Source organism: Pristis pectinata, chromosome 15 (genome assembly GCF_009764475.1).
Source record: "Pristis pectinata isolate sPriPec2 chromosome 15, sPriPec2.1.pri, whole genome shotgun sequence".
Lineage (NCBI taxonomy): Eukaryota > Metazoa > Chordata > Chondrichthyes > Rhinopristiformes > Pristidae > Pristis > Pristis pectinata.
In genome coordinates, this window is record NC_067419.1 from 20,442,794 (window position 1) to 20,461,552 (window position 18,759).

The 18,759-nt window shown below is 38.4% G+C and overlaps 2 protein-coding genes across 3 annotated transcripts in view; one reads left to right on the forward strand and one right to left on the reverse strand.

Annotated features, from left to right (window-relative positions):
• The window catches only part of LOC127578361 (bcl-2 homologous antagonist/killer-like), an 81,561-nt gene extending 81,280 nt beyond the window's left edge, over window positions 1–281 (reverse strand). The window contains exon 1 of one of the 2 annotated variants that reach the window (XM_052030303.1): window positions 178–281. The gene's annotated coding sequence lies outside the window, so the exon portion shown is untranslated. The remainder of the gene's footprint in view (window positions 1–177) is intronic. The other variant, XM_052030302.1, reaches the window with a different exon arrangement.
• Window positions 57–17,570, forward strand: snrpb2 (small nuclear ribonucleoprotein polypeptide B2). Its single transcript, XM_052030299.1, has 7 exons — window positions 57–316; window positions 2,306–2,396; window positions 5,645–5,817; window positions 7,400–7,534; window positions 10,129–10,188; window positions 10,885–10,973; window positions 13,855–17,570. Exons 2-7 carry the CDS (start codon window positions 2,333–2,335, stop codon window positions 14,012–14,014), a joined length of 681 nt encoding a protein of 226 aa, XP_051886259.1. The 5' UTR covers window positions 57–316; window positions 2,306–2,332; the 3' UTR covers window positions 14,015–17,570.
• The last annotated feature ends 1,189 nt before the right edge of the window (window positions 17,571–18,759 follow it).

The following is an 18,759-nucleotide window of genomic DNA, read 5'->3' on the forward strand; positions in this document are numbered from 1 at the left end:
AGTAGATCAGCCATGATCTTGTTGAACGGTGGCACAAGTTCGTGCGGCTAAATGGCCTCCTCCAGTTGCTTGTGTTTGACCTGTCCCACCCAGTGGATTTAACCCAGATGGTTAGCGGTGGTACTGGGGCGATATTAGAATAGATACAAATACAAAACGATTTAATCGGCGTTTTACCTTCCGAAACTGATCGGGGGCGCAGAGCTTTGAGCAGTTTGATGTCGTCAGTAGACTTGGGCGAGCGGATACGTCACAGAACCGCGCCGCTCCTGTTGGGTTGTCCGCGCCGCGCGGAGCGAGGAAGGATCGAGAAACGGTGGGTTGTCGATGGGGATGGGGACTCGGGGCTCGGCCAGGCCAGGTCAGGGGAAGGGTTGTTGTGTGAGCCCCGGGCACAGCTGCCTGCTAAGTCGGACGTGTTCATCTTGTGTGCTGTCCTGAGCCAGAGTCGGGCTCAGGCCTGGTAACCCGGTAACGGGGAAAGCGGGGGCTCCGTGTGTCGGAGGCGCGGCGACGTCCGACTTCAGCGTCCGGTCTCACCGGGCAGCTTCCCCTCACTCCCTGGTCCGGCCGCGTCTCGGGCAGTTTCTCCCCTCCTCTCCCCCTCACCACCCCTCCTCTCCCCCTCACCACCCCTCCTCTCCCCCTCCTCTCCCCCTCCTCTCCCCCTCCTCTCCCCCTCACCACCCCTTCTCTCCTCCACACCCCACCCCGGGTCCGGTCAGGTCGAGCAGCTTCCCCTGAGGACCTGGTGCAGGCCGCTCTGAAACTTCGGCATCAAACAGAACAATGACATTGGAGGCAGTCGAAAAGAGATTTACTCGGCTAATTCCTCGGAAGGGAGGGTTGACCTGTCGTGAGCGGATGAAGAAGTCAGATCCATATTCTTTGGGAGGATGAGTGCCGATCTTATTGAAATATAAAATTCAAAGGGGGCATGACGGAGTAGATGTTGAGATGTTTCCACTGGTTTGGGAGTCTTGAACAAGGAACACTGTTTAAGGATTAGGGGCGATCATTTAAATTTAAAGTGAGTTGCAACTTCTTGCAGAGGGTGAATCTCTGGAACTGCCTCCTTGGAGGGTTGTGGACGCTAGTTCAATGAGGACATTTAAAGTGGAAATAGATACACCTTTGAAAGATCAGACGATTGAAGGCTCTGGGGACCAGACACAGAAGTTGAGACCTGGAACAGCTTACCCATGATCATATTGAATGGCTTGGCCTTCTATTTTCTTACGTTCTAATTGAAAATGCTGCAAATACTCAGTAAGATAGACAATGTCTGTGGAGAGAGGGAAACAGTTAATGTTTTTTAGGTTGATAATCTTCATCAGAACTTGGAAAATTTGAGATAACATAAGTTTTAAGTTTCAGAGAAAAGTGGGAGGGGGGAGAGGGAGAACGGAAAGGTCTGTGATAGGTTGAAGAGTCTGTTCTGCCATTTAACATTGTGGCTAATCTTTTGCTTCATTACCACTTCCTGAACAAATCCCATATCCCTTGATACCCCCAGAGATCAATAACTTTTTAGATGCTCTCTTGAATATACTTAGTGACTGAGCCTTCACAGCTCTCTTGGGCAGTGAATCCCAAAGATTTGCCACCATTTGGGTGGTTGAGAATGGCTGCCCATATTTCAAGACAGTGACCCTCTGATGCTGGACACCCTAGCCAGAGGAAACTTTAACTTTGTTTTGACCTGTCAAGGCCCACAGGAATTTTGTCCAGGCGAGGTGAAGTGCTGAAAGGATGATGGAGTTGGCTAGTGGTAAAGTTTAGTGAATAACAAAAGAGTGAATGTGAACAGAAGATGAGTAATGTAATATTGCCAGAAGAGACTTTAAAAAGGAATAAACAGTGAATGCTGGAATTAGATACAAGGCTAGATTGGCTGATTATCTGAAATTGTCAAGTATTACATCTGCCAAAAGTTAAGTTCTTCCTTAAATGAGTGGAAAATAACAAAAAACTGCAGATGCATGAAACACTGGGCATGTTAGGCAGCAATTTGGAAAAAGAAACAGTTAACATTTCAGGTCGAAGACCCTTTGTCAGAATTGGGAAAGAAAAGAGACAAGGTAGCTTTAAATTGCAGAAGGAATGGATAGGACAAAAGGAATATCTAAGGGTGGGGCTAAGCTGTTAAGGAAGGCACTGATCCTGTTTCCACCACAGTTACAGTGATACTAGGTCATAAATGCTTCACAATTTTATTGTGTCTTTTGCCCAAAATTTTAAATCTTTTTCTCCTGGTCCATGTAGTAGCCTTCTAATTTTAATAAAATTTCTTTTTAAACCTAAGATTTGAATTAACTTGAAGACAAAAGCAATGGATATCCGACCTAATCAAACAATTTATATTAACAATATCAATGATAAAGTTAAAAAAGAAGGTAAGTGGTCATGAAATTTTCTTGACAGTATAACTTGCTTGCATGTATCTGTATTATTTGTGGTTGAATGATTTGCATATCAAAAATGAGTTAAGATCATGAGGTAGTTACAGGGGATACTATTTACAGTCCTGCTTAGTTTTTTTTCCCTAGGAGCCAAACTCTTCTTCTCATTACTTCTGCAATGAAGCTGAGAAATTGCCAATTATATGACCACATTGTAAAGTAACCATTTGACAACTTGGCCTCTTGCATTATGTTTATATATTAAAACACAGTTGATTAAAATTGGTGGTGTTGAAAGGAAAAATGTATCTGAGGGTAATGTCAATAAGGGTCAGAATATAAATGAGAAATGGCAGCTGTTTCTGTGATTTATTACTTAAAGCTGAATAACAGTGCATAGGCAGTAGTGGAGATAGTGTGGTTAACTATTGAAAACTGTAGGGAGGACCAGTAAGTTTTGTGGACCAGGATCAAATGAACAAAGGATCTCATTTGCTATTTTTGTTGAATGTATTTAAAAAGCTACAACAAAACAAAAATCCTGAAATTCTCTATATACTTAAGTTGTGGGAGTATTTTATTAAAAACAGATTTTTATTATTCTTTATAATTCTGTGGATTTTGTCAATGGAATAGAGAAGAAAGCAGGATTCAAACCATTTGACACCTTACCCCCCCCCGTCATTTCAGAATAAAAGATGGTTTAAACCCTGCTTTCTTCATTCTCATGACTACAACCATCAAATTACAAAGAATAGATATGATCAATTGCATTCATGAAGGAGAGTAAAGTGGATACAAAACTCAACTTGTTTGAAAGCTGGGTATTTCTGGAAGTTCAACTAGGCCCTCTCATCACCTTGTTAATGATGGCGTGCTGCTTTAAATTCCATGCTGAGTTGACCTGACAGTCCGAAGTGCCCAACTATGCTTTGGAAGCAGATAACAGGAAGAATATTTGATAAGGGCAAAAAAAAATCTTTTTAAACTGATTTTCATTTTGTCAGAAATTCAGGAAAATCTGAAATCCAGCATAGTCTAGGTCTAGTCCCGGAGATGCCAGATTTTGGACTTTGTACCTTCAGTAAACATTGTCTTATATTTTAGAAACAAGGTTACAATTCCATATTCAATGCTTTATTAAACAATTGCTGTTCAAATTGTTGGGAATGGTGGGGGGTGGCGGGGGGGGTGGATGGTGGTGGTGAATGTGTGATGGAAGATGGTTGAGTGTCTAATGCCCAGTAAGCTCAGATAATAAAATTAAATATTCTAGGATGAGGTTTTATTTTGAACTTGTTTTTTCATAACATCGATTACATGACAGTAATCTAATTTGAAATTTTGTTAACAGAGTAGATTGTTTGCAAACAATGTTGAATCCAATTGCTGGCAATGAATTTTGTTATAGTACAATATAGATGATGTTGGCTGTAAGGCTATCATGTGGGCCATGTCTGGATAATGGGCTTGGGTGCATTAGTCACTTTGTATTTGCTACCCCTGAGAGCCCAACGTATTCTCTTTCTGGCCCATCTGTGGAGTTGGCAACAATCTCATGGTTCTGTTCTTGAAAGTGACATTGGGAGTTGATGAGAAAACGTGTCCAGTTTCTTACTTCCCCGTGACATGAGGCCATTCAGCCCATGGTCTATGCTGGCTCTTGGAACAATCCCATCAATCCCATTTGACTGTGTAAATCCCATTTACTCATTGATACCAGGGGCAATTTACAGGTGGGTAATTTACAGGTGGCCAATTAATCTATCAATGAGTACCTGATTCAGATGTAGGAAAGTAAACACAGCACCTGGGGAAACCCATGTAGTCACAGGGAAATTGAACAAATGCTGTACACGCTACTGAAGGTCAGGATTGAACCAGGGTTGCTGGAGTTGGTAGAAGGTTTACGTGCTGCACCACTGTGCTGTCTAACTTGAGTAGGAAATGTTTCTTCATTAAGAGTAAGGTGTGAACAGCTGGCATTTTAAAAAGTCACTTGCCTTTTTTTCTCTGAATGGTATGGATTGTTGCCATTGGACTTTACCTCCTAAGTATATTTATTTCTGCCTTGGAGGATCCAGGGGATCCTATCAACAATCGTTGGGAAGCTCGAGTGATATTAATAAGAACAAGGAAGATGCTGCAAATGCCAGAAATCTAAAACGAAATAGAAAATCTGCAAATATTGAGCAGGACAGGCAGTATTTGTGGAGAGATCAGAGTTGCATTTCAGATTTAAGACCTTTAGTCAGACCACTGTTATAAGATCAGAGACCATTCCATGAACTTGGCACCACAATTGAAAGTACTGAAAGTTTCTGAATAGTGCAGGAGTAGAAGTTAAGGATTTCTCAGATGGGTTTATTCTGATATTTAATAAAGGGACAGTGAAATGAGATTTGTTTTATTCGTATTTCTATCTCATAGCCAAAATGTTCCAGCCAAAGTCCCAGAATTATTGCCATAAACCCTCGACTCCCATTTCCCTGATTCGAACATTATTTTAGCTCCTTAAAGCTACCTCAGCCCCACATTTGAGAATTTCCTCCTCCAGCACTTTGGCACTGCGGTTTTTTTTAGTTTTAGATCGACACTTCATAGTTTTCCCTCGGCCTTAAGAGGAAAAGTAGTAGATTCCATGTAAAGTGCATTTTTCTAAGTAAATGATATGGTATAAACTCAAGCTATTGAGTGCCTGTTAGGCTGCAAAACATTCTAGCTATTGTGTCCAAGTCTTGGGCCCATGCTCTGGACTCATTTACTGATGAATCATTCCTTATTGGTGTTTATGTTAATTAATACATGCTTGCTAGATGAATATTTATTTTGCAGTTACTAATAATGAGAAATGGTAATCCAGTTTTGTTTTCTTTTGTTGTAATTTGCTGATGGGACACTTGGTGTGGATTATTTAAGTAGTTTATTTCCAGTGGTGTTGCTCTTGCAGAAAAAACATTATTGAAGCATATTACTAAATGTATAGTGATAGGAAAAGCGTAATTATGTTGATGACTTACAGGCCTAAATGTATTTTGGTAATAGTGTGTTATATATGCTGATACAATGAAATCAGTAAAATAGTATGTTTTTGAAATGTGTACGCAATTTAAAAATGGCAATTTTCTGATCAAATAACATTGATCAGTCTTGGTTATTTTATGATGGAAAAATTATTTTCTGCCTTCATTTACAAAAGGGATGAATATAAAATTAACATTTGCTTTTGTTTTTCTCTGTAGAGTTGAAGAGAGCATTATATGCCCTGTTTTCTCAGTTTGGTCAAATTATTGATATTGTAGCTTTAAAGACTATGAAAATGAGAGGACAAGCTTTTGTAATTTTTAAAGAGATAACCTGTGCTACGAGTGCTTTACGACAATTACAAGGATTTCCATTTTATGGCAAACCTATGGTAAGTTAAAGACGTGCATAAAAATGTAAAATGAGTATGCTAGTCATACAGCACAGAAATGAACCCTTTGCCACCCTATTCATACTGACCATCAAGTTCCCATCCATACTAATCCCATTTACTAGCACAAGGTTTGTAGCTTTGTAGTTAAGTTTTCATTGTAATTGAAATCTCGTAACTAGCTTCCCCTAGGATCATCACTTGACATTTCTCAGCATTTAATATGGGTTTGGACTCTTATCCATTAAGAGGTTAAGAAAATACTATTGTGACATGTTAATCTTGATCTTTGAGTGGTTTCCACTCTATTTGCCAGTTCTCCTGTTTTCCCCCATTTTGTGGGTAGAGCACAAACCAGTGGCTTGTAGCAGATTCTCCTAAACAATTGTGATGAGACAGGTCTATTGTCCCAAGTACATTATTTTATTAACCGGCATGGTAATGTTTTCAAATTTAATGAATCGTGCATTTGCAGTAGGTGGCCAGGCTTTTTGTACACTAGTTTCGCTAAGGGGCTCATTGTAATGTGACCAGAATAGGAGATGTTACAGTGATATATGACCAGCTGTAAATAATTGCCTTAATAGCTAAATAACTTTAAAACACAGATTCAGAACTTAGTTCAAGCAGATTTAGTAAAGAGTTCAACACTTCATCTGGGTAGCTGATTTGTATGTTTGATTATTGTGAAACTGTTCAATCATTTTTTTTCTAGCTTGTAATAAATTAAGAAAGATTAGCTTCTTGCTGCGGAGCATTGTTACTTGCTTTGAGTTCATTGTTAAAGTATAAAGACTTAAATATGGAGTGTAATAATTTCGATTTGTTTTTTGTACATCCTCCCTATGCCCTATACCTGATGCAAGTAATGAGGCAAAGAATTTAATTTCAGCACAGAAAGATTAATAGGGTTTTAAAAAAAAACTGTGTGGCAAAGAAGTAACTCAATCGAAGAGTTGAAGTTAATAGTTTAGTGTGTTTTATGCACATAATCTGTGTCTGAAAAAAAACAGCATTTAACATTAATCCTTAATTCCCTTTGAGAAGACGGTGATAAGGTACACTCACGTTTTGGATGAGATTAATAGTGTAAAATTTATTAGCAATTTAATATGCTTATTTTGACACACTAGCCTAACTGTCAGTATTTAATTATTTTAGTTATTTTGCTGATGGAAAATGGGGGGAAAAATGTTTTTAACAAAATTTAATATTCATTTATGGTTTGTCTGCTTTCTTTCAAATAGCTTTTGTTTTATGAAGGAAAGACTTTAATATAAACGAAGTATATTTTGCATTTTTAACAAAATCTCTCTACTGTTGCAACTCTGGGGAACCTCAACTTAAATCTGACATACTTTATTGAATCCTTGTTGATTCCCAGGTTAGTGTAGATCTGTTAGTGTTTTAATTGTCTGGTGGGTAGGGAAAATTATTTATAAATAAAATACTGATTTAGGTGAACAATAAATTCATCCCATGAGGAACAAAGCCTAACGAATATTCATAAAATTTTCATTTTACCTTTATCTCACAATGGTACATTTACTGAAACATGCATATTCAATTGCATTTTCCTCAGCGCATTCAGTATGCAAAGACTGACTCCGATCTTGTATCAAAAATGAGGGGCACCTTTGCAGATAAAGAAAAGAAGAAAGAAAAGAAAAAGGCCAAAACGCAAGAACAGGTAGCTGCAAACAAAAAAGCTAATCAGGTAAAGACTTGCCTTATTTCCAGCAACTTTTTTGAAAATTCACTTTGTTTGCTTTTGACTTTTAATTTATGGGATGGTGTGATTTGGCAGTAACTGTCTTTGTGACTTGTTTATGGCACATCTAGAAAAGCCTGTCAACAAAACATCTGAAAAAGCAATGACGAGTACTAATGTATTTTGTGTCTGAGAAGGAAACAATAATACTGCAAGGCTGCTGTTTAAATTTGAACCTTTTAGTTAGAATTCATAGTTGTGAAGTAAAGTATTTTCACTGATTACATCAGTATAGAAAACTTGCACTAAAAACAGAAAATGCTGGAAACACTCAGCAAGTCGGGCAGCATTTGTGGAAAGAGAGACAGTACTGTTGCTACAGATGCTGCCTGACCTGTTGAGTGTTTCCAGCATTTTTTTATTTCAGATTTTCAGCATCTGCAGTTTTTTGATTTGTTTATCAGAAAAAAAACTTGCAACAGAATGGTCTTTATTTCATATTGTACCCTGAAAGGTATATTCAGAACATACAAATTGTTTAGGTTAGGCAGCTGATGGCTTTTCTGGAGTTGCAAGAAATGCATGTTCCCTAAACCCTTTGCTTACAAAAGAACTCTCTTTGCAGGGTAGGGGATATAACACTTTGGTATTGGTTTATTATTGTCACTTGTACCGAGGTACAGTGAAAAGCTTGTCTTACAAGCTGATCGTACAGGTCAATTCATTACACAGTGCAGTTACATTGAGTTAGTACTGAGTGCATTGATGTAGTACAGGTAAAAACAATAACAGTACAGAGTAAAGTGTCACAGCTACAGAGAAAGTGCAGTGCAATAAGGTGCAAGGTCACAACAAGGTAGATCGTGAGGTCATAGTCCATCTCATTGTATAAGGGAACTGTTCAATAGTCTTATCACAGTGGGGTAGAAGCTGTCCTTAACTCTAGTGGTACGTGCCCTCAGGCTCCTGTATCTTCTACCTGATGGAAGAGGAAAGAAGAGAGAATGTCCCGGGTGGGTGGGGTCTTTGATTATGCTGGCTGCTTCACCAAGACAACGAGAGGTAAAGACAGAGTCCAAGGAGGGGAGGCTGGTGTCTGTGATGCGCTGGGCTATGTCCACAACTCTCTGCAGCTTCTTGTGGTCTTGGGCAGAGCAGTTGCCGTACCAAGCTGTGATACATCCAGATAGGATGCCTTCTTTGGTGCATTGGTAAAAGTTGGTGAGAGTCAAAGGGGACAAACCAAATTCCTTTAGCCTCCTGAGGAAGTAGAGGCGCTGATGAGCTTTATTGGCCGTGGCATCTACGTGATTTGACCAGGACAGGCTGTTGGTGATGTTCACTCCCAGGAACTTGAAGCTGTCAAACCTCTCGACCTCAGTACCATTGATGTAGACAGGTGCATGTACACCACCCCTTTTCCTGAAGTCAATGACCAGCTCTTTAGTTTTGTTGACATTGAGGGAAAGGTTGTTGTCATGACACCATTCCACTAAGCTCTCTATCTCCTTCCTGTACTCTGACTCATTGCTGTTTGTGATATGGCCTACAACGGTGGTATCATCTGCAAACTTGTAGATGGAGTTAGAGCAGAATCTGGCCACACAGTCATGAGTGTATAGGGAGTAGAGGGCTGAGGACGCAGCCTTGTGGGGCACCAGTGTTGAGAATAATCATGCCGGAGGTATTGCTGCCTATCCTCACTGATTGTGGTCTGTTTGTTAGAAAGTCAAGGATCCAGTTACAGAGGGAGGTGTTGAGTCCTAGGTCTCGGAGTTTGGTGACAAGCTTGCTTGGAATTATTGTATTGAAGGCAGAACTGTAGTCAATAAACAATAGTCTAACGTATGTGTCTTTACTGTCCAGATGCTCTAGAGCTGAGTGTAGGGCCAGGGAGATGGCATCTGCTGTAGACCTGTTTCGCCGATAGGCGAATTGCAATGGGTCCAGGTTGTCTGGTAGGCTGGAGTTGATGCGTGCCATGACCAACCTGGAGTTGATGCGTGCCATGACTTTGGAATAACCATCATCTATTGTTTGTTTGAATTGGTTGTGACCTTGTAGTAAATGTGTCCTCTGCTATGCTGCATAAAAACATTTGGAAGTTTACCATATTAATCACCAATTGTGACAGTATCTTTATTCATGAGATTAAAAAAACTCTTAACAGTTTAATTAAGGCTTATTTTGATTTTAAAATTTGTTTCAGTACTGATAAATTATGCCCCCTTGTTCAAGGGGGTGTGGACCATTGTGCCTTTTTACGTAAACCTTATTGCTGCCAGGACGTTCTCTTGATATACTTAATCCTTTTATGATGCTTAAAACAAAACCTGCACCAGATGATTTAAAATCTTTAAAAAATTGTAAATATTAAACACTGGTCATGATTTATCATGTCAATCCATTGTTTTGGGGATTGTGTTAAAGAGACCATTTAGCTTGATGATGAAATGCAGTATTTAAAATTGTAGGCTTTGATTAGTTATTTAGCTTGGATTAAAATGAAAAGCAATTTCAAGTTGTTGGCAGGGGGTGGTGGTTAGGAGGATTAGAAGTTTTTCACATACTATGTTTCAACTCAGTCTCCTTAATTTTAGGCAACAACACAAACAGCAACTGCAAACTCTAACCAAACGACCTCTTCAGCAGCTCAGCAGGTATGCTTTTCTTAAAAAAAATCTGTTATAATTGCACCTCAAGCAGATAATAAACTTAGATCCTGATCTTACAAGGCATTTGGAAATAGATGGCAAGTTTTCCGCAGTTCCCTCCTCAACAATGAGGCAGGCTGTAACTGATGTGGCACACGGGTGGGTACTTTGTGAGCTCTTACCAGCATGTATCTAGGGCCTCTGAGCTCTCAATGCATGAACTTGAGGTTCTCAATTCCATTCCAATGCTCCTCTTTCACTTTGAACAGTTGAGTCATGGGCTCCTAGGAGCCACTGGGGATGTTGCATTTCTTAACAAAAGTTTCAGACGTATCCTCAAGTTTTGAATAGAGCCTGTTTTGGGATTCCGATGTCAGACGTGAACAATATGGTCCAATATTGCCCCTCTTTGAATTGTCACCAAACTTTGATATAAAACAGTCCTTTCGTCAAAATCATTAATGTAAATTATACATTCATTGTTCTACTGTAAATCTCCTGTTAAAGATTTACTTATTAAAGCTTATTACATATTTGCCGTAAATCCTTAGCTTTCAAGAAGTTTCCCTAAGCAGTACATTAAGTTGAATATTTTTTTGCCAATCCATTTCATTTCTTGATCTGAATTGTATTATTTCTTAAAGTGTATTTCTACTTTAATCATATTTTAAATGACTGTTTTCAATACTGTTTTCCTCAAAGGTACCAGACAATCCACCCAACTATATCCTGTTTCTCACTAATTTGCCTGAAGAGACCAATGAGATGATGTTATCTATGCTGTTTAATCAGTAAGTAGAAATTGGGGAAAAAATTTGTTTAAACATTACCTAGATGACTTTGTATATTACTGTGGAAAATGATGTGAATGTTTGTTTTCAAATCTCCATTTTATTGACATAAATGTAACTTAGATTTACTTGGGGAGGGTATATTTTGGAGCAACTTCATTGAAAATGAGCTGCACTATAATCTCCACCTAGGGACATTTATGAAATTGAAGAGCAAACTGAGAATATAGAATCCATACCAACAGGATACCTTAGTAAGGTTCGGCATTCTTCGAGTTCAACTGGTTTGAACTAGAGGTTCTTGTCGTTTTCAATGGAGCTGCCCAGGAATGCACACATAAGTACTCTTCTGTGATCAGTATTAGAAGCAGCTGCAGAAGAAAAGTTGGCATTTTCCAATTGTTAAACTTCCCAATAAACTATTTTATCGAAATAAGAAAGTACATCAACTGGGCAGCCCTGATGGTTGGCTTTTCATTTTAAAACTGTTTATTGCCACAGTAATAAACAGGAAGGCTACCCCATATGAAAGTGGTCATTCTAAATTAACGACAGAGTTTATGCAATTTTTTTCTATTTTATTTTTCATGCTGCTTTTGTCTTAAATTGATAAACTTTTATTCATTCCATTGGATATGGCTGTTGCTGGCAAGGCCAACAAGATGCCCATCACTGGTTTTGAGAAGATTGTAGTAAACTGCCATCTTGAACTTCTATAATCTTAATGATGTAGGTGCTCCAATATTGCTGTCTGTTTGGAGTTCCAGAATTTTGACCTATCAATGCCAATATATTAAAGACATAGACTTTTGTTTCTTTGGGGGGGCGGGGGGGGGGTGCGCTTGCAAATAGTGATATTGCATGAACTGGTTGCCCCTACCCTTGTGAGTGGTTGAGGTCAGAGGTTTTGGTGGAGAATTGGGTGAAGTAGCCTTGTGAAATTGCTGGAGTTCATTTTGGAGTTGGAACATAATGCAACCATTTTGGCAGAGAGGATGAATGTTGAAGATGGAGGATGGGCTTCCAATCAGATGGGCTGCTTTGATCTGGATATTATCAATTCCGTCCAATCAGGCAAATGGAGAGTATTCTATCAGGCTCCTGGCAGGACTCTTGTAACTGGTAGAAAGTGTTTGGAGAGCTGGGCATTGACCTACTTGCCCTAGAGTACCTAGTCTTATAGTGGCAGGAGTTGTGTGGCTGGCCAAGTTAGTATCTGGTAAATGGATACTGATAGTGGGAAATTTGCTGTGGTATTTCCATTGAATGAGAAAGGGAGGTTATCTGACTGTAGTTAAAATGGTAATTGTCTGGCATTTGTGTGTAGGAATTGTATTGGTTTATTATTGTCACTTGTACTGAGGTACAGTGAAAAGCTTGTCTTACAAGCTGATCGTACAGGTCAATTCATTACACAGTGCAGTTACATTGAGTTAGTACTGAGTGCATTGATGTAATACAGGTAAAAACAATAACAGTACAGAGTAAAGTGTCACAGCTACAGAGAAAGTGCAGTGCAATAAGGTGCAAGGTCACAACAAGGTAGATCGTGAGGTCATAGTCCATCTCATTGTATAAGGGAACTGTTCAATAGTCTTATCACAGTGGGGTAGAAGCTGTCCTTAAGTCTGGTGGTACATGCCTTCAGGCTCCTGTATCTTCTACCTGATGGAAGAGGAGAGAAGAGAGAATGTCCCGAGTGGGTGGGGTCTTTGATTATGCTGGCTGCTTCACCAAGACAGCAAGAGATAAAGACAGAGTCCAAGGAGGGGAGTCTGGTGTCCGCAATGCACTGGGCTGTGTCCACAACTCTCTGCAGTTTCTTGTGGTCCTGGGCAGAGCAGTTTTTATGGAGGTGGTCTGATTCTTTTGGAGGTGGCTTTTATACAGTGTTGACCTTACAGCAATTTATTGCCATCTTTACTTTTTTTTCTCCAGATTATTTTAACTGAATTTAACATTCTGCCTTGATCTCTAGATTATTAGTCTGGGCCTTGGAGAATAGTAGCATTATTATCCCAAGTAGAATGTCAGATCCATGCTTAGTTATTGTGCATCATACTTCACTCAATGTGGGTTTTAAAATGCATGTTTACAGCAATCATTTAATTCCTGAAGTTGATAATCCATTGGGATAGAAGCACTTAAGACATTTTAAATTCTGTTAGTTTATAAAACAATTAGAATGTTATAATAAAACTATAGGGTCTATTCAACATGGCAAAGTCAATCCAAATTTAGGCAATCATAGTATGTTTCCTGGTGACATCTAAGTTGGGTGAGCTGTCCCACAGACTACTCGTAGGAATGTCTGACTGAATGGGCAGACAAGTGGCAGATGAAATTTTAACACAGAAGTGTGAAGTGAAGCAGTTAGGCAAAAACTAGGAGGAACGACTAAATGGCACAGTTCTAAAGGTGTGCAGGGGAATAGGGACTTCAAGGAAATTGAATAGGCACTTCAGAGAGAATTTGCAGGGCAGTGGGAAAATAGCAGGAGAATGGGACTAATCCAGTAGGAACCAATATAGTCTCATTGGGCTGAATGGCTGACTCTTGAGTTGTAACTGTTCCAATTGTGTTAGTCAATAAGGACCAAATTAAATTTTCTTTCAATTATTTGGTTAATTTTTATATTGTGTGTATCTTTTTCCATCCTCTTCAGTCTCTTGATCTTCACATTTTCTGACTATTTAGAGCTCAAAGGTATACAGCAGTGGACAGAATCATCATTCAACAACTGTTTGGTGATTCCTATTCAGTGGTACAATTTTAAAGTTGATTAGCTCCACATCAACTTAATATAATAAATCAATCTTTAGTGTTCAAAACATTTGCAATATCTGTACTAAATTACTTTTACTTTTTTTTTACTATATAGATTCCCTGGTTTCAAAGAAGTACGTTTGGTGCCAGGCCGCCATGACATAGCATTTGTGGAATTCGAAAATGAAGGACAAGCCGGGGCTGCACGTGATGCATTACAGGGATTCAGAATTACACCATCACATGCAATGAAGATCACTTATGCCAAGAAATAATTTTGAGGTCACAAGGGAGAAAAACTGTTCTACAATCTGTTGCCCCCTCACTCAAACAAAAAACCCACACAACTTCTCGGGTAATTGTGGACTTGTCACAATGATTGCATTCTGTCAATAATTGAAATGTGCCTTCTATATGGTTAAGTTTTTCTGTATGACGTTGGCTGCAGACATCTGAGAACGTCAAGAGACTGGTTGTTTTATATAATAAATGGGTTTTTCCAATAACTTTTTTTCATAGGGGAAATTTGCAAATGATCCCCATGTTCTAGATCCTCTCTTAAAGCTCTGAGCCCTGATTAATTAAAATCGTAGATTTTATTAAAAAAAACAGACAACTCGCATGTGTTCTCTGATTTATTAATGTCAAAACTGTCCAGATAACCTTCCCTAACATCTAGATATTTGTTGATCTAAGTTATGTGGTGATTAGATAAGATCTGTATGTGAGGAAGACATGGAGCTGGTGTATAAATTTAAACTGGCACATTTGGAAGGAAAATATGGGGAGATGTATAAGCAATTTAAAGGTGGGATTTGCTCAATGAATGTTATTGAGGAATAGATGGAACATCTTAACTGTCAACTTAAGCATAACCAGAATCAGTTGAGTGGGTTCAACAAGCTTTACTTTAAATGGATGACAAATAAGGAATAATGACCTTTGCAGAAAAAGAAATCTTATTCACTGGATGATTATTGGTATGGCCAAATGAAATTTATCACGGGCTGCTTTGGAAGGCAAAGGAAGAGATTGCTGTGGTTCTGACTGAGATTTTTAAATCACTGGCTATGTGAGGGTACCAAGTGATGGTAAATGCAGTCCCCTTTTCAAGAAGGGTAGTAGGAAACAGCCTGTAGAGAAGTTATTGGAGAAAATTCTGAGGGACTGGATTAATGATCACTTGGAAAGGCAGGGACTAATCAGAGATGGCCAGCATGGCTTTTACAAGATACAAGAGATGGCAGATGCTGGAACTAAAAACACAATGCTGGAAAAATTCAGTAGGTCAAGCTGCATCTTTGGAGGCAAAAGGTACAAGTTGTCGACTAGGCCTGATGCAGAGTCTTGACCCAAAATTTCAACTTGCACCCTTTGCTGAATGGTATGTTTTCATGCTGTATGACTCTATAACTTTGGGACATGCAGATTGAAAGATGAATTGGCCATTAACTTGCCCGTAGTGTATAGGTGAGCAGTAGAATCTGGGGGGGGGGGGGGGGGTGGAAGAGAACATGTGGGAGAAGAGTTGATGGGAATATGGGAAGAATTAAATGGGATTAGTGTGGTTGGGTGCCTGATGGTTGTCATGGCTATTTCTGTGTCCCATGATGGACTCAAAACTAGTTCGTTAGTGTCAATAGACAGTGGGAGGTTCTATTAGATAAATTCAGTAACAGGGTTATTTTTACAAAACTGAATTTCATGCCCCATATTCTTGCTTCAGTAGGGTTGATAATTCCCTTATTCTACTGACCACCTGCAGGATAACTCATTAGAAATCAAATGAGCACAACTTTGCCTAACAGCAAGAGCACTATGTAAGGCCTTCCAGGATGAAGCATTCAGACACCTGAAAGCCAATTAATCAATTTCTAAACAAAGACAGTTAATTAAATCTATTTTCTGGTTAGAATTCTGAGCAAATCTTGGGAATTGAAGAGTATAAAATGGTAGAGTAGAAAGGAGCAGGTACCAAAGACTTGCAGTGGGGAAGGTGGAGAAGATGGCTGATTGGGATGTTCCAATGACTGGTGTTTGGACCTCTAGTTCTACTTTAAAAAATCCATGTAACAGACATAGTGATGGATTTTGATCTGTGTGAAGGTAATTTGTGGGAGGTATCAGGCACAAGATATCTGCCACTGAACTTGCACAAAACATCCAAAATTGGTGGCAAATATCTTGTTCTGATACTTCCACATTCTATGCACACAGTTTGAAATCTACCACTATGACTGTTACATTGACTTTGATTCTAATTTAGATTTTTGGAACATATTCCACAAAACATCCAAGATTAGTGGTAGATGAAATAGTTATAGATGAAATAAATTTTAATTTTGGTTAAATGTCTTATAATTACAGGACATTAATAAATTGATGAATTGTGTAGCCCTCTTTCTTTTGTACAAGTCCTGAATGAACCCTGTTGCCAGAAGATGGGTGTTAGAAAAGTCTTCAGAAATTTGGGATTTTTAAATCTTGAAGAAGTTTACTGAAGAATAAGAAACTAAATTGCATGGGATAGATAAATCCAAAAATTACTTGAAATGAAACCATGAGTTCTCAACCAGGAGCTCTCCCTTTTTGTTCTTCAAATACAGAATAGGAAATGAATAAGAGTTGACGTTACTTCTGAAAGAAATGATTGCTGAGCAACTATAACAGTTTATCAAAGTTTATTTAGCAATAATTAGTGATCAACTAAATGTTAAACTTTAAAGCTTTTTAAGGAACCTTCAGAGGAGATGTGGCAGCTCAGGGTAATGTGGAAAGCTTGATCCTGGGTAGCCAGGGAGTTTGAGAGGGCATCTTTGCCAGCGTAATGCCTAATCTAAAATAATTGAGAGAACTTCGCATGGACCGATAATTAAATCTTGATAGCTTTATACTGCACTGAAGTATATATAGATTAATTTTGCTATTCCTAAATACCCTTTAAGCTTATAGTATTTGGAATTTTAATGTTACTGGCTTACAAAATGTAATTAATGTTGCAGATTTACTTGTACATCCTGTTCTAAGCATGTGTCATTGAATTGAACATTTTCTCATATCAAGCTACTGAATTACAATGCATAGAGATCAGTACAGGTTGTACAGTTCAGATTTTGTCTAAATTTCTCACTCGAGTGCTATTGTTTTCCATGTTGTCTTGCTATTCATGCCTATTAAGTCCTTCAGCATTATCCTTTTGATTTTTCCCGGCAGTCTGTCTGCCCTATATAGCTATCAGTTTTGTCAATGTGGGGCTAACTGAACTTGGCATGTAAGAATTTAGTTATTTCTCTATTAGTGTGGTGCAAAGGTACTCTGTGGAACATAACCTAAAATTCACATTAAGCTATGAAATGTAAATGTAACTAAATGAAAATCAACCATATATCATAGTTCATTGTGCTAGAAGAAAATCTGGAAAAAGTACTTTTCAACTTACAATTAGTGATGTTTTTAAAGTCTCTTTAAATCTTATTAGTCCAGAACTTGTGGGGAATTGCTGCCAGTCTTATCCAAAACTGTTTGAAGTCATCCTCTACAAGCATCAGGAGGTATGGAACATTAGAAGGTGTGTTCCAGTACTGGCCAAGCATGACAGAGAATTTCTGGCTGCACTTCAGCATTGGATTCTTTCTTGTGCTGACGATTTCCTGGCTGTACTCCAATACTGGACTCTTTTGCCAGTGGTGACACCAGGGAGTCTGTTGTTGAACCCGTGTCAAGTTAGAGCTGGTGCAGGAACAGCATATTTGTTCATTGAATGGAGAGGAACTGCTGTAGGGAAGAAGGGCAAGTACGAGTAATTTATTTAAAATAAATTTGTTTGAATTATTTTGCCTTAATGTTTTTAATTCTTTCAATATCAAATACTTTTAAAATGCTCAATATTTTATGATTTTGTTTTTAATTGATTAAAAACATTTGAGTTTCTGAATGTTAGGGACATTTAAAACCATTCAAAGTCTTTGAGAGCTGGCAAAGTTAGAAGGCATGGTGGACATTTTTTTTAAGCTGTTTTGTGAGGGGATTGCCTTTTTAGATCAGGACCTCACCAGTAAATTGACATTGGGAATCCAGAAAACTTCATTGTTAAAGATAAGGAAGACTAGCTTGCTATTGGCAGCAAGTTATGGCCTATCAAACTATTACTATCCTTTATTTTGATAGTCAACCAGGATCTTAATTGCTTATTTCAGCTGTGTGTGAATAAACAAAAAACAATCTGTAGCCTATGCAGATGGTTCAAGATCTCCTGCTGGCAATGCTTGTCTGTTTCCTGTACTGTCAGAAGAAATTAACTAGTTCTTCAATCATCACTCTGACTTTTTTTGTCTGTTTATGCAAGATTTATTTCAAAATAATTACTGTAAAATACTATTCAAATGTCAAAGTTATAATCACATACATTCAGTGGACCATGGATATGTTCCCACATTTCACTTCTGGAGGCCAAGTTCAAATTTAGACTTGTTTCTTTCGTTTTACAATACTTTTATTAATTCCACACAAAAAAAAATAGAGTACTTGCATCAAAAAGAGAGTAAAAATACTACTGAATACATTGTGTTAAATCATACTTGAGATCACAATACTCTAATAATCACATGTGATAGTTAATAAAGAAAAAATTGGAATAATTTTATTATTAAAAAAATCTACACCCACTACCAAAAATCAGAGCTGTTTGGTTTAAAAAAAAGACAAGGAAGAACCATGCCAATATCTGTACTTTAGTCACCAAGTCAAAGGTTTTGAAAATAATTCAAAAAAGGTCCCCACAGGGTTTGAAAGCCTAAGCTAGATTCAAAAATTGAGCAATGGATCTTTTCTAGATTCAGGTATGACATAACGTCCCGTAACTATTGAGCATGAGTAGGCGGAGTAACTTCTTTCCATTTAAGCAACACAGCCCTCCTGGCCATAAGAGAAATAAAAGCCAGAATGTGTAGATCAGAAGCCTCTAAAGTTGTATCTTTTTCTCTGACAATCCCAAATAATGCAGTCAAAGGATTAAGTTTAA

Bases quoted from the DNA above. Each gene is read 5' to 3' on its own strand.
- snrpb2 (XM_052030299.1), top strand. From the start codon at position 2,333: ATGGATATCCGACCTAATCAAACAATTTATATTAACAATATCAATGAT. The intron at 2,397-5,644 runs GTAAGTGGTCAT...TTTTCTCTGTAG, and splicing joins TGATAAAGTTAAAAAAGAAG to AGTTGAAGAGAGCATTATAT. The intron at 5,818-7,399 runs GTAAGTTAAAGA...CATTTTCCTCAG, and splicing joins CATTTTATGGCAAACCTATG to CGCATTCAGTATGCAAAGAC.